Source organism: Equus asinus, chromosome 2 (assembly GCF_041296235.1).
Source record: "Equus asinus isolate D_3611 breed Donkey chromosome 2, EquAss-T2T_v2, whole genome shotgun sequence".
Taxonomy (NCBI): domain Eukaryota; kingdom Metazoa; phylum Chordata; class Mammalia; order Perissodactyla; family Equidae; genus Equus; species Equus asinus.
In genome coordinates this window covers 133,974,199-133,990,925 of record NC_091791.1, presented here as the reverse complement: position 1 = coordinate 133,990,925, position 16,727 = coordinate 133,974,199, and the positions used below count along the sequence as shown (strand labels likewise).

The window sequence follows — 16,727 nt, the reverse complement described above, 5'->3', positions numbered from 1 at the left end:
GGATTTCCCTCCTTTTCCTTATCAAACTACACTCTGTATAAATGTCCATTACTCCTTGTAGGTAGTGGATGAAACTTTAAATTTGTGAAATACGATAGACATGTGAATGAAAGAGAACCACTACCTCAGAAGTAGTAAATACAATTTCGAATGTAGAAATGACATGAGTAGTCTATAAGAGATTTAAAAATACTTTTCAAACTATATCCTAACTCACAACTTTTGCTGGACTTGAGAAACATGGACGCCCTTTCCTTAATAAGTAGCAACACTATATTTGAAAATAGTGACCTTTAGTAACCAGAACACATCTAAAACTAGGGGCATATATTGGGTGGGATTTATAATTTAAACTAAAATTCTTCCTTTCTAACAACTTGCATTCTTTTAGGTCCTAACTCAGTATTTTCAAAACACTGGCATCATATGGAGCTGCACTGCTGATTTTTAGCACTGCATACACACAGCAGATGTTGATCAAACATATCAGTTGAATAAAAGAACATACGTTAGATCCATGCCGGCCAAGAACTTCCCATTCACCACTGGTAATTGCTATTTCCTCTTTGACAGGACACTTGAAATCACCTAAAGATAAATACAGTCATAATTCAGCACTTTATAGGAAACTATAAGCAAATGAAACAATGAAGAATAGTATTCTAAACTCTTTCCTCCAAAGAGGTGCATTAAAAAATTCCAGTTTGGTCTAGGGCAATGAAAATGTTTTGGAACTAGATAGAGATGGTGGTAGCACAACATTGTCATTGTACTAAATACCACTGTTCATTTTTAAATGTTCATTTTAAAACGGTTAATTTAATGTTATGTGAATGTCACCTTAACAAAAAAAGTCTACAATTAAAAAAATTTAAGGTTATGAGTCTTCACAATACTCTAGAATAATGATGGAATGATCCATGTAAATAAAGTGAAAATGGCAAAATGAGTCTTATGGTAAAGCAAGGAAAAAATTCAAAAGCACTTTATTCCTAGATCTTTGGTTAGACAAAGAAGTCTAATAGGTCGACAAGGCATTTCTTCCAGAAATGCAACAAACTACTTAAAAAGTCACAGAAGGAAAACTTTAATATAACTGTTCTTCATTTGCCAAAAAACAAACTTGTATTACCATAGTAAATGCCAACATGGCCCATTTGTCTTGGCAGATGAGGTTCTCTCAGTGGCCTAAGGAAGAGGGTAAAAGATGGAAACCGTTTCTCTTTGCCTAGCTGCTGCTAGCTACGGCTGTGGGGAGTGACAGCCAAGGACAGGCTGAGATGGTGAGATGGTACAGGGTCTTAATTAGGGTTCCATTCAAGTTAAAAAAAAAATCAACTTATTTTTTCTTAGATACAAAAATTCAACTTTAAATTTTATGGCCAGAAAATAAATATTATTTATTATATTATTTTTATTAAATATTATATTTTCATTAAATATATTTTTAATTAAATATATTTTATTAAATATTATATTTTCATTAAATATATTTTTAATTAAATATATTTTATTAAATATTATATATAACAAATACTAATTATTTCACACCATAGCCATTTAAGGAAGAAGAGAGAAGGAAAATAAAGTAGACATCAAGGAAAAGGAGGAAGATTTGGAGCAAGAAAAACTAAGAAAAAAAGGAGCAAGAGGGAAAGAAGCAGTAGACAACAGAGGGGCCCAGAAATAGACACTGAGAGGGAACAGAGCCTAGGTATTCTAATATGAATGTTAACTGAGGAAATAGCTCTTCTTACACTCTTCAATTGGTGTACAAAATTTTAAGTTATCATCTTTTTTATTAGTTGCCAAAATACTGTTTTAGTTAATTAACTACTATTTACAGCTCTGACTAGTCTTCCTTACTAAACTTTCTGGAATTCCATAAGTGGATTTAATTTCTGAACAACAGAGGAACTGGTAATGGCAATTTCACACTAAGGGCTAAGTTAAACTAAGACTCTCAGGGAAGACATTTTCCATCTTGGATATGTAAGATTTTGTCTGCTTTAAAAGAAAATTAGGCTAAAGAAGGGGCAGAGTCACAGAAGTATCTCCTTTGCTAGTCATAACATGTAGCTCACTGTTTCCCAAATAAGAATGATGTTTAAAAGGCCATATTAAAAAAATAAACAACCCAATTAGAAAGCTGACAAAGGATTTGAATAGACATTTCTCCAAAGAAGATATATAAATGGCCAATAAGCACACAAAAAGAGGCAAAACGTTACTAGTTATTAGGAAAATGCAAATGAAAACCACAATGACATACCACTTCACACTCACCAGGATGGCTACTATAAAAATATAAAACAAAATAAGTTTTGGCAAAGATGTGGAGAAATTGGAACCCTTGTGCACTGCTTATGGGAATGTAAAATGGTGCAGTTACTATGGAAAAGAGTATGGTGAGGTTCTTCAAAAAATTTTAAAATAGAATGACCATATGATCTGGCATTTCACTTCTGCGTATATACCCAAAAGAATTGAAAGCAGGGTCTCAAATAGATATTTGTACACCCATGTTCATGGCAGCATTATTCACAATAGCCAAAAGGTGGAAGCAACCTAAGTGTTCATGGATAGATGAATAGATAAACAAAATGTAGTGTGTGTGTATATATATATATGTATATATATATATATACACACAATGGAATATTATTCAGCCTTAAAAAGGAAGGACATTCTGACACATACTACAACACAGATGAACCTTAAGGACATTATGCTAAGAGAAATAAGCCAGTCATAAAAGGACAAATACTGTATGATTCCACTTGAATGAGGTATCTAGAGTAGTCAAATTCAGAGACAGAGAGTGGTTGCCAGGTGCCAAGAGGAAGGAGGAATGAGGAGTAATTAATTATTTTTGGCTGAACTGGGTATTATTTATTGGGTAGTTTCAGTTTTGGAAGATGAAAAATTCTGGAGATGGATGGTGATGATGGTTGCATAAGAGTATGAATATACTTAATGCCACTAAACTGTATACTTAAAAACGGTTAAAATGCTAAATTTTGATACATATATTTTACCACAATTTTTAAAAAACTGCTATGTTAAGTTACACATAGCAGTTAAGTATATAACATAACAACGTAAAGTGGCTACTATTCCAAAACCAACTCTACATTATTAAAGTAGAAAACCATTAACGCAATTTTTAAAAAACCCAGGAGAAGTATTTGATGTACCATTTCACTTCTTCTAGGCTTACACATCCATTCTGTATTACATTTCCCAGAAGGAAAACCATCACTCTTTAAAGAGAAATTAACTTCAGCTGACACTATTTAATTTCACTTGGGCAACATAATTATATCAATCTGAAGAGCTATTAACTATAAATTAACTTTGCTGTACATGTGGACAGTCTAAAAAAATCTAGTATATAGTATCTAATAACTATGTAAGATTTTAAAAATAGCTTTTTTAATCTAAAAATGTTATGGGCTCACTTTAAACAAACTAAAATTACAGTCAAGGCAAAAGCAGAAAGTAAAAACAAGTAATCTCAGGCCAGCCGCGGTGGCCTAGTGGTTAAGTTCAGACTGTTCTGCTTTGGTGACCTGGGTTCAGTTCCTGGTGCAGACCTACACTGCTCTGTTAGTGGCCACACTGTGCTGGAGGCCCACATACTAAAAAATAGAGAAAGACTGGCATGGATATATTATCTCAGGATGAATATTCCTCAGCAAAAAAAAAAAAGTAATCTCACTACCCATAGATTTCTCACTATTGATAGTTGATTATGTATCTATCAAGAACTTTGACCTATGTTTTTACACATGCCTATATTTACATTTTAGTTTAACTTATGTATTAAGTTTAATAAAGCAAGTATTAATGCTTATAAAGTACACAAAAGAAACATTAAATTATCCTGCCCCTCCCATCTTCTGCCCCCAACATTTTTTCTTTTTTAAATAAAAAAAGATTTCTTACTTGGGGCTGGAAGCCCACCACTGGATCGTTTATATTTGCTCTCCTTTAAAATGGATGTGATTTTATATAAATGACGGAAACCTGTTTTGCATTCAGAGGCAAAAATAAATTCAATTTCGTCTTCATGACTTTGGGGAAAAACATGAAAGATGTCATGGATCTGTAAAATGAATAGCTTAATTTACTATACACATTAATGAAAATACTATATAAACAATTCAATAAACTAGAGAAAGAAGAATTACTTGATAAACACACTCTGAAATATAAATGTCAGTGCTGGGGGTCTGGTATATTTACAGTTATAGATTTTGCCAGGGCCTTTCAGATTTATTTTACTTTAGTCAAAGACTTCATCGATTGAGAAATAAGTTTCCAATGGAGAATTGGAGACTCAATGGAGAAAAAAGAAAAATATATGACCAAAAGCTTTTTCTTACTCACCATTTCTGTAATCCTTTGAAACATGGCATGAGGTTTGTTTAATGATATAAATCTTATTACAGAAATGATGAGGAAAAATTTGTTTCGCTTTTCTTTTCAAAAGAGAAATATTCTAACAGTTGAAGAGAAAACAGATGTTCATCTGGTGTAGGTGAATCATATGAAGCCTATATTCAGCCAGAGAGTGAGCTGGTTTTATTTATTTTGTATCTTAAGTTTTTTTCACTAAATTGGAAAATGCAAAATTCAGTCCAAAACTGGTATATTTTCATAGAGTTTGCCAACTCAAAAGAGAAAGTATTTTCTAGACAGGACTCTTGGGGTGCTCTCAGAGGCACTGATGAGGCTGTTTTTTCAGGATCTGATGTGTCCAAGAACAAGGGCAAACCTGCAGCCAAGGAGATGTCATTTCAATGGCATCTACTTTCTATCTATAAACCATTCCATTCTAGAACCATCATTAGACTCCGAAATGTTCAAACTAAGCAAATAACATTCACAGTTACTTTGAACTTAAAAAATACATTTAGATAGTCTGCTCTAAAACTTCACTTGCTTTAGCATTCTGAGAAACTATTTAACCAAGTACAGGAAAACACACATACATTTATCCAGATGTCTGTTGTTTCTTCATAGATAATTAATGGCGTCACAGAGTCAGGCACTGACTCAATGAGTCTCTGTCTTTCCATGGCATCATCTTCTACTGGGATAAATAATTCAGGTGAGATCAAGACTATCTGTAGGCGAGTTTGGGAGCGATCTAGTAGGATGGACCAAGCACTATTTAAACAAATAAAAGAAAAGCACCAAAAATAAAGCAAGCTCTCAGAAAATAAATATTCCCTTACTCTCTCCTCTAGCACCCATCAGTTATTTCTATAATCATAATGAAAGAATTGCTTTAGTATATGTTAAATTATCACTTACAAATCTCTAATTAAAAGTATTAGCTTATTCTACACTTATTTTTAAAAGTTAGGCTTCAACAGAGTTTTTGAAAGTGATTTTCTTGGGGCCGGCCCCATGGCCGAGTGCTGAAGTCTGTGCACTCTGCTCCAGCAGCCCAGGGTTTCACCAGATCGAATCCTGAGTGCAGACATGGCACCCCTCATCAAGCCATGCTGAGGCGGCATCCCACACGCCACAACTAGAAGGACCCACCACTAAAAATACGCAACTATGTACCAGGGAGCTTTGGGAGAAAAAGGAAAAATAAAATCTTTAAAAGTGGTTTTCTTTACATTTCCAAAACCACAGATGGCCTTTGAAATTGTTTCCTCCCTTTAGTGTCAACAAATGCCAGCTTTGTGAAACTCCTGTTGTCTACATTAGAAACAGGAAATGTACGTTATCATCTTGATATAAGGCTCTCCAAATATTTCTGCTTAAATTAAATAATTAAAAAAACACACTTATATGTGAGCCTTAAAAGTCACACAATTTAACCACAAATAACACTGAAACCATGACTGGCTAAGCAAGAGAGAGAATTAAAAATGCAATGTACCTATGCTTATAGGGTTACAAATCCACAAGTCCACTTAGTTCAGGAAATACTCTTTGTGCAGAAATAACTACACTGCAAATTTACACGTGAAGGTAGCTCCAACCGAAAGGCAAACCTAATAGCATAGACATTTCTAAAGTTCTGGATCCTAAATTATTTGTAAAGAAGTGACAATTTAACATACGCACTATTTTCCCTCTGGAGTCCATCCAGCTCTGGCAATATATTCAACTCCTTCAAAGAGAATCTCAAAAGGCTGAATTAGTTCCTTATCTATGACATCTATAATCTATTAAAAAAGAAAAAAGGAACCTAGTTATAGAAGACTTACATAAATAACTAGCTTACTAGTCTACTTAAATGATTATCTTTAACAGCATGATACTTTTTCAGACTTAGGTATTTAAAAAGGCACACAAAGGATACAGTAAAACCAGCAGTATACTGTGGGCTATCTATTCTGGTGTTTTTTATGCCTAAAAATGTTCCAACCACAAGAATTAGTACAGTCTAAAAGTCTTTTCTCATGAGCTTGTACTAATAGGATCCCCGATAATAACTGGTAAAGCAAGTTTTAATTACTTTAGACTCTAGTATTTAAGAAAAATAGTAGTCCCTAGTTCCCTATATTTTAGCCTAAAATATCATTTGTGACATATATTAGTGAAATGGCCTTGGGCAAGCAAATCTTTTTCCCTTTAAAAGTCTAGCCGACACAATTAAAAAAATAAATTTAAAAAACAGGCAAAGGGTCTGAATAGACAGTTCTCCAAAGAAGATATACAAATGGCCAATAAACACATGAAAAGATGTTTAATATCATTAGCCATCAAGAAAACGTAAATCAGGGGGCCAGCTGGTGGCGTAGTGGTTAAGTTCTATGTTCCACTTCAGCGGCCTGGGGCTCACAGGTTCGGATCCCAGCGTGGACCCAGCACTACTCATCAAGCCATGCTGTGGTGACATCCCACATAAAATAGAGGAAGACTGGCACAGACTTCAGCTCAGCGACAATCTTCCTCAAGCAAAAAGAAGAAGACTGGCAACAGATGTTAGCTCAGGGCCAATCTTCCTCACACATACACACAAAGAAAGAAAATGTAAATCAAAAACACAATGAGATACAACTTCAAACCTGCTAGGATGGCTATAATAAATAAGATGAACAGGGGCTGGCCCCGTGGCCGAGTGGTTAAGTTCGCGCGCTCCGCTGCAGGCGGCCCAGTGTTTCATTAGTTCGAATGCTGGGCGCGGACATGGCACTGCTCATCAGACCACGCTGAGGCAGCGTCCCACATGCCACAACTAGAAGAACCCACAACGAAGAATACACAACTATGTACCGGGGGGCTTTGGGGAGAAAAAGGAAAAAATAAAAAAAAATCTTAAAAAAAAAAAAAAAATCTTAAAAAAAAAAAAATAAGATGAACAATAAGAAATGTTGATGAAGATGTGGAGAAACTGGAAACCTCATACACTGTTGATGGGAATATAAAATAGTGCAGCCGCTTTGTAAAACAGTTTGGCAGTTCCTCAAAGGTTAAACATAGAGTTATCATATGACCCAATAATTTCACTCCTAGGTATCTAACCAGGAGAAATGAAAATGTATGCCTGCACAAAAACTTGTGTACACATTCAGAGCTATTATTCATAATTTGGCTATTATTCATAATACCTAAAAAGTGGAAACAACCCAAATGTCACATATAACTGATGAGTGGATAAATAAAGTATGGTATATCCATACAATGGAATAATATTAGGTGATAAAAAGTAATGAAGTGTTGATATATTATGCAACATAGAGGGAGCTTGAAAATATGATGCTAAGTGAAAGAAACCAGACTGGATACTATATGATTCCATTTATATAAAATGTCTAGAATAGGCGTATCTACAGGCAGAGAGTTAGATTAGTGGTTGCCTAGAGCTCGGAGGTATGGGGAGGTTGGGAGCTAAAGATTAAGAGATGTGGGATTTCTTTTTAGGGTGATGAAAATGTTCTAAAATTGACTATGTTGATGGTTGCACAACTCTGAAAATACTAAAAGTAATTTTAAACTTTAAATGAGCAAATTGTGTTGTATGTGAATTAGACCTCAATAAAGCTGCTAAAAAAAAAAAAACCTAGCAGAGTTCACTGCTTTTTAATTAATCTTGTGTGCATTCAACTTATAAGCATTCAACTGTCCAAATGGAAAGCAGCAATACAAGAGCGACGTGGGATATTTAATCTACCAAAGACATCTATCTGGCACAGAAGGAATAACCACTGTCAATAACCACTGTTTTTTTAAATATTGATCTGAAGATTTAACAAAGGCAAAGAAGAAAAACTATTGGAAAGGAGTGGCAAATATGCATATCCCCATAGTCCTATCTTGGGAACCATCGGCAAGTTTTCAAAGTAGAAAATTAGGTCAGCCTGAAATCATGATCCACAGATGTCTCAGCAAGTTCAACAAGTCCGAAAAATAAAAAAGGCTATCTAAGATCTCTACTAGACTGACTAGATTAGTCAAATGACACAAAAAGTCAACTCAACATTTTATACTTACCCTTCCTTCAGCATCAATCATTATTTCTGACATCTTAAAAGTGACTTTTGGATTTGCTGTGCCTTTAGAAAGAGACAAAAGTGAATAGTAAAGCATGTCCAAAATTCTTCAAACTAATTTTGCCAGATCAATCCTCCTTACACTTTAGTTAAGTCAGGAATACTGTATAGAGTCAGGGCTTTATTGCATAAGAATCTTAGGATTCCATCTCAAATTCATTATTTTTAATATGTGTATGAAAAAAAGAGGCTGAAAAACATCAATAGTCAATATGAAATAAAGAAGAGAAATGCAGGATCACTTTACAATTGAAATGCTGTAAAGAGCAAAATGGAAAAAAAATTACTAATTTATTAAGAACCTAATTCTTTAAAAATCTTTATTTCCTGGCAAAGACATTTTTTTATTCATTCCTTGAAATAACCAGTTTTTCGCACTTCCCTACATTTGAAAATAATTAAAAAGGATTAACCTGTAATTTAAAAATCTACTTCAGTTAACACTTAAGAAATAATCCATCCTTACTAAGGCTGTAAACGACCAATGTTAACCATATCTTTGATGATTGCAGAGAGAATCTTGTTTGGAAAATAGAAATGACTGAATATAAATGCCAATGGATATAGTACCTGTTTTAGGATAACGAAATGAATCCGCCCTCCTTGTTTCCAACATAGGAGATGTAACATGAATAATTTCCACTTCGGATTCATCATTTTCTTCATACAGAATTCTAAGAATCTTGCTGCCATTAGGAGCTTAAAAAGAATTCAAATATTGAAAATTTAGAAGAATTATTCCAGAAAGTGATCATAACTGACCATTCCCTGTAGTACTATATTTCCCACAGTGAAAAATAATTTATGTATAAAATATGCTGCCTTTTATGTATGAAAATATCACTAGTCTTTGCAGTAGCAAGGTGAGTTACCGCTAAGCCACTTTGACTAGTTAAACGTTACTCCTTTTAGAGGGCAAAAGTTGAAGATAAATATGTATACGTACATATTTGAAACAGGAAACACACTTATGAAGGACTTCAGTCCTTGCATAACTTAAAATGCATTCCTTGTTGAAAAATGAATTATTTAATTACATTTATAATATTTCCTATAACAAAATAAATGCTATTTAAATAGAGTCCAGTTTTTTTTAACGGTTTCTCTAATTTATGTCAAAATCTTGTTACAACAAATACAGCTATGGTGAAACATTTTACATCTCAAAATGTCCAAATGTAGGACGTGGCTTAAAAATAAATATTTTTTATGGTCCCTTAGAGAAGTGTTCAGAATGCCATCTGCAATTCATTAGTGGGTCATGAAATCTATTAATCGGTCATAACTAGCATTTTAAAAATATAACAAAGAAAATATACAATATCAGAGTGCATTACACATAAGGATAAGTATTGCTTCATGAAATTTTTCAGTTTTATGTATACAGTATATGTACAATGTATTAGGCTAGAAAGTAAAGCAAATTGCAAACTGAATCATGGTCAAAAAGTTTGAAAGTCACTGCTTTAGAGAGCTGTTTTTCAGGCAGTAAAATATTTCTGAATTCACCAAGAAAAAGGAGGAATTTTGTGCCCTTTTTTCTGATTCATTCATACACTAATTTGGCCACCTGTTCATGCAGACTCTGTAGTCAATCCTAGTTTTTATACCAACTCATTAAGGTGTGGTATTTTTTATTTTGCCACCAATGTCACCACCAGTATTATCAAGACCAGTTTCTAGAAGAAAAATTGACAAGGGGAGTTGAAGGACTAAGGCACTGAATGACAATACAATTGTTTTTCTTAGAATTCATTATGGTAGGATATAGGCTGATTATTCTAAATAACTAGTGGTAGGATCCAATCTTCATCACTTCAGAATCTACTATTCAGACTTTAGAGTATGTGCAGTTACCTAATTGGTAGTTGAATCTCACAATACTTTGACCTATATTATTTTGAACCCCCTTACTTGTTTCAGCTTCTGGACACCACCAATAGCCAGAATATCTATCAAATTCTTCTTGAAGAACAAAGGTAGCAACTCCAGCTGACCTGGGATCCTCTTCCATGTTGGCCAGCTCTAGACAAACATAAAATGCAAAATTATCACAAGAAGTTCTCTATCTTTTTATAGGTATAAAGCAGAATGATTCAATTTATTTTGAAAGGCTGTAATATAGTGGTGAACTCTGGAGCCAAATGGACTGAATTCAAATCTGGACTCCATCATTTACTAACTGACTGACCTTGGGCAAATCAGCCAATCTTGTTCCACTGCAGGTCCCTTTTGTAAATGGGAATAAGAACCCACCTTATAAGGTTGTTACCAGGATTAAATGAGTTAATGCACATAAAGCACTTAGAACAAAGCCTGAACCATAGGATGTACTCCATAAATGTTAGTTATTATTTACTCATTTAGCTAGGATCATGGAAAAAAGAATACATATAAAGGTTCGTGGTGACTTGGACTCTCCTACACAGAGAAGTATATCTTCAGGCCTAGAATGGGCCTTACAGATCATGTAAGTCACCATTCTTCCTCCTTCTCTTTCCTCCCATTCAACCAGAGGGGCTCAGGTTTTATCTGTTTTACATTTAGGTTTCCAGCAAATAGTCTGAAGGGAACTCTTGCTCTAAAAGCAAAAACCAAAACACCAAAGCCATAATTACATAAGATTTCATGATATGGGGAAATGTTTACGATATCTTTGAATTTAAAAAAAAAAGCATATTACTAAATGGCATGTACACTGTGATTCCATTTATAAAAATGTTACGCAAATAAACAAAAAAGTGTTGGGATATAAACCAAAATGTGGTTCTCTCCAAATGGTAAGACTATAGACAAGCTTTCTAAAAAAACTGCTTTTTAATACACAAAATCTTTAGTACACTGTTCATTTTTGAAAAATGCATATGCTTGTATAACCACACCCTGTCAAGACACAGAATATTTCCAACACTCCAGAATGTTTTCCCATGTGCCTTCCCAGTCAATGTCCATTCCCACCCAGAAGCAACTGCTGATCTGCTATCACCATAGGTGAGTTTTGCATATTCTAGAATTTCATATAAATGAAATCATATAGTATATACTTTGTGTCTGTCTGCTTTTTGAGATTCATCAATATCGTTACATGTATCAGTAATTCATTCCTGTTTATTGCTGAGTGGCATTCCAGTGTATACCATAGTTCTTTTATTCTACTAGTGGACATCTGGGCTGCTTCCAGTTTTTGGCTATTATGATTAAAGATGCTATGATCATTCTTGTATAAGAATCTTTGTGGATGTACGTTTTTGTTTCTCTTTGAAAAAAACCTAGGAGTGGAATGGCTGGGTAGTACGATAAGTTTAACTTTATAAAAAACTGCTCCACAGTTTTCCAAAGTATCTGTGTTATTTTATACTCTTACTGGCAATGCATGAAAGTTCCTCTCCAAAATTTGGTGTTCTTAATATTTTTCACTTCAGCCAGTCTGATGGGTGTGTAGGAATATCCCATAGTGATTTTAATTTTATAGGCAAGTTTCAACATATTATTTTTTGCTTATCTGTATTTTCTACATATTGTCTGAAACAAATGTGAAGTATGAACCAATAATCCCTTATCCAAAAATTCTGAGTCCAGAAGTGCTTGGAACCCAGAATTTGGGGATTATTCATATACTACCAGATAATTACATAACATCGCCAGCAGGGTAATCAAATACCCTGTAATCAAATACACCAATATTCCTGCAGCAAATTTAGGAATAAGCACACTAAGTAGGATTAAGATTATAAATATCTTCAGGTCAGTTCAGGTCAGGTTTTGCCACCAAATGGGTTTTAGCACCAAGCTAATGAAAACTAAGCTCAGTTTTCAGTTTCTTAAATTTTGGAATTAATGATACAGCCAAAACCAGCTCCCAGTTTTCTTGGATCTTTCAACTTCCCCAAACTTACACCCCTCCCAAAACTGTTTTATATTTTGTTCTCCCTTAGATGTGAGAAGAGGTAACAGTCACATTTGTATCTCCCTACCACTTATTCCAGACCTCAATTATTTTTAATTATTATTTTTTTTTTGAGGAAGATTAGCCCTGAGCTAACATCTGCCACCCATCCTCCTCTTTTTGCTGAGGAAGACTGGCCCTGAGCTAAGATCCATGCCCATCTTCCTCTACTTTATATGTGGGATGCCTGCCACTGCACGGCTTGCCAAGCGGTGCCATGTCCGCACCTGGGATCTGAACCGGCAAACCCCGGGCTGTCGAAGTGGAACGTGCGAACTTCACTGCTGCGCCACCAGGCCAGCCCCCAGACCTCAATTACTAAGAGTTATTTATTAAATGAATAAACAATATCATCTTGTTCTCCTACTAAAATATGCCATTTGAGAGTAGAGGCTGGTATTATATTACTTTTAAATTCCTCTATCATACTAGGCAGAGAATAAACACATGCACATGCTGATTGACTAAACCCATCTAAAGGCAGACTTTTACTTGGAAATCTATTGTGAATAAACGGACTAAGAGTGATGATGCTCACTCCCTACCTTTCTATCTAAACAAACACAAAGCACTTACTAGGTTTCAGACACTGCCCTGAACACTTCACAAATATCAACTCATTAAAACCTCGTAACTCTATAATGACAAGCCATTAAGTTTTTTCACAGATATGGAAACAAAGAGATGGGTTAAATAACTTACTCAAAGTCACAGGGTTAAAAAAAATGGTAGATCTGGGACTCAAAGCCAGACAGGCTGGTTCTAAACTATATTTTTAACTACTACACTAATCCTGAAAATAATAAATATACCACATACCCACGTGCACAGAAAAAAAAAAATTAAAAACACTACTATAGCATCCTGCAGGGTTTCAGTGCTTTCTACTTTAAATTCTGCCAATCTTTATAATAATCCTGAATGGAAAACAATTCTACAGAAAAAAAAAAATAAACTAAAAAATACCTTAATTCTAAGAGTTATTGTCAGAGCTTTGCAGTCCCGGCCTCAAGTACAACAACTAGTACATAGGGAGTGTTTAATGTTTGTTGAAAGCATGAACAAATGGCTAGGATTTCCAACCCAGATTTATTAACTATCAACCTAATCATCTACTGTCACTGGTAGCTGATTCCCTGACCCAACATAGAGACTCATTAAACACTAAAACATGTACTTTTTACTTAAAATTTTCCCTACTCCATCCCCTTTTCTCTATCCTATGCTCTAGTTTTAGACCATAAAACCTGGATAATTCCAACATTTAAGCTTTGGTGTCCCTGTCTCTAGTCTTGTGCTTCTCAAATACAACTTTCACAGAGTACCCAGAATAATTTATCTATAATATGACTCTGACCACACCAGTGAACTGCTAAAAACTTTTCAAGGACCCCTACATCAGGATAAAGACAATGTTCATTTATGTGAGATACAGCCTAGCCATGTCCTGGCTCTTCTTAGCTGCCAGTTTTATCTTTCCCTCCTTCTTGACTCAGACCTTACGCTTTAGGACCGTCAGACTGCTTCTAACTCTTCACATACATCACAGTGCCTTCTGCATCAAGACCTTTTGCATGTAGTCCCCTGGCCTGGAGCATAGCAGCTAATGTGCAGTTATATTTTAAATCAGTTTAGATGTCATTTCTTCTGGGAAGCCTTTCCTGACCACTACCCCTCATCGGTACCCTCTTAACACCCTGTGGTTGCTTCTTAGCATTCTGTTTTGTTGTTATTTGTTTACACAGTTTCCTCGAGGGCAAGGACTGTGTCTTACTCAATTCTGTATCCTTAGTTCCTGTCACATTGCTTGGCACACGGGAACTTAATGTATTTTTGTGGTTGACTTTGTGGTTTAGTTAGAACAGATTTCTTGACTCCTAATTCAGTGCTCTTTCTATCAATGTAAATTGTTTAGGAAAAGGCTTCTTCTACAACACTGATTATCCTAATGATGGAAAAATATCTTCTGTCAATACACTATTGTATTCTAAAATAATTTATTAAGGAAGATGTCCAATAAATCAGCTTTGTGACCATTAGATTAGGCAAAAGTTGGACAAATGACATTTTCGAATGATCATCCTTCATTATAGAGCTTAAGCTTAATCTCTGTTTCATATATTCAAAGAAAAAGCAACACACTATTTCCCACCTTTCATTTGTATGAAAGCTTTAGAGAAAAACATCCACATCTTTTCTGTGCTTTGGTTGTGCTTAGTATTATTATAGTCACTTCAATAAATTAAATATTCTTGGGGCTGGCCCTGTGGCCGAGTGGTTAAGTTGGAGCGCTCTGCTTCGGCGGCCCAGGGTTTCACCAGTTCGAATCCTGGGCGCGGACATGGCACTGCTCATCAAGCCATGCTGAGATGGCGTCCCACATGCCATAACCAGAAGGACCCACAACTAAAAACACACAACTAGGTACCAGGGGGCTTTGGGAGAAAAAGGAAAAATAAAATCTAAAAAAATATATTAATTAATTAATTAAATATTTCCACAATACACACAGTTCTACAAAGTATTGTTTTTCCTATTATGACAAAATAACTAAGTAGGCTTTCCAAAAAGGGGAGATAAATTTTCAGGTAGTTTCTATAATGCGTATTAGGTTGTTCTGTTTGTTTCCCAACAAGACTAATTTTTGGGGGGTGGGGAGGTGAGGAAGATTGTCCCTAAACTAACACCTCCCGCCAATCCTCCTCTTTTTACTGAGGAAGACTGACCCTGAGCTAATATCCCTGCCCATCTTCCTCCACTTTATATGTGGGACGCCTGCCACAGCATGGTTTGCCAAGTGGTGTCATGTCCACACCCGGGATCTGAACCAGCGAACCCTGGGCCACTGAAGTGGAATGTGCACACTTAACTGCTGTGCCACCGGGCCGGCCCCAACGTTTTTTTTAATTTTAAAGATCTGAATTTAAAATATAAAGATCATCTAGCTTGCTTCAATTTCAAAATGTTAAGCAAAAGCAAATTAAATTTTAAAAACACTTTTCAGGAACATAGATTTGAAGAACTTTGCGTTACCATTGTGCACATAGGTGAGCCTCCTTTCTTCTCTGGTTACAATGTTGGATATCCAAATATCATTGCTATGTATAAAAGCAATCCAGTCTGGGTCAGCTGGGCATAATTTCGGATCCATCCGAATGTTAGGACAACTAGTCTCCACTAAATTAGGCCGTAAGGGTTGTTGCTAGAAAAGTAAACAACATTTTAAGGCAAGTATCAGGCTACTACCTACATATTCATTTGCCAGCACCCTCCTTATAAAATGAATAATAATTCCAAGTAAAATGTCAACTATGATAATTGCTCCCCAGAAAAATATACTTTTATATGCCTTAACTTATAAGGAAGGACTCATGGTTTTTACTATAGAAAGCTAAGGGTAATAGGAGAGGAAATAAAGACAACATAACAGCACTTCATAAATTTTGTTGCTCAAGCTGGTTTAACAGAGTAATTATTGTTTGTTAAATACTTGTATTTATTGAATATTTTATTTAATAAATATTTCAAATTAATTTTACCTATATAAAATAGTTTTCTCATAAAAATGGAATGAAAACCAGGATCATCACAATTCTCTCAAAATAATAGTTCAATAGCACATAAACAATTGCGTGGAATAAAACCAAACATTAAAACCATCTATTAAGATGAATTAAGCTTTTAAGGGAGGTAAAATGTATTGTCTTGTGACATCACAGTCTTCCAAAATCCCCCTCAGCACTTACTCAGAAAATGGGCACTGATGTCCTTTACTATATCTTCCTATATAGCAAGTGCTTTTATTTTAGCATTTTAAAAATTGTATATTAATGTCACTGGAAAAATTAACTCTTAAAACTGGAAATTAATACCCATATTTCCTGTTTTCTTTATTACAAAATTTCTTAGTTGGTAGGTAAACAGAATTTTCTGGTTTGTTTAATTACCTTTCTGATTTGGGTGCAAATAGCCTTTAGGACTCAAAAACAGATTTAACAGTAACACCAACTTACAGTAAATCCTTGTGGTCCTCCATCTTTTACGTGATAAATTCCACTACCAGCTTGAAACAGAAATGTTCCACTTCCTTGGTGATAATCATAAGAAGCAATTCCAACCGTACCAATGCGTTTTCTTTCTCTTAATAGTTCTTCTTCTCGAGAATACATTCCATAGTCCAGCGTTGCCTAATGCAAAAGGAAAGAGAAGCCATCCATTCCAGTCTTTGAAGGCTCGCCTTTCGCTTTTAGCACTAAACC

At 34.9% G+C, this 16,727-nt stretch overlaps 1 protein-coding gene across 7 annotated transcripts in view; it reads right to left on the bottom strand.

Moving 5' to 3' along the window:
* The window catches only part of DPP8 (dipeptidyl peptidase 8), a 62,168-nt gene that overhangs the window by 21,200 nt on the left and 24,241 nt on the right, over positions 1-16,727 (bottom strand). For all 7 annotated transcript variants that reach the window (XM_014829889.3, XM_014829886.3, XM_044764699.2 and 4 more), the window contains 9 exons: positions 16,482-16,655; positions 15,502-15,670; positions 10,437-10,547; positions 9,093-9,221; positions 8,464-8,525; positions 6,091-6,191; positions 4,998-5,175; positions 3,949-4,108; positions 509-588 (listed from right to left, as the gene is read on the bottom strand). In XM_014829889.3, the coding sequence (XP_014685375.1) occupies positions 509-588; positions 3,949-4,108; positions 4,998-5,175; positions 6,091-6,191; positions 8,464-8,525; positions 9,093-9,221; positions 10,437-10,547; positions 15,502-15,670; positions 16,482-16,655 (1,164 nt within the window). The remainder of the gene's footprint in view (positions 1-508; positions 589-3,948; positions 4,109-4,997; positions 5,176-6,090; positions 6,192-8,463; positions 8,526-9,092; positions 9,222-10,436; positions 10,548-15,501; positions 15,671-16,481; positions 16,656-16,727) is intronic.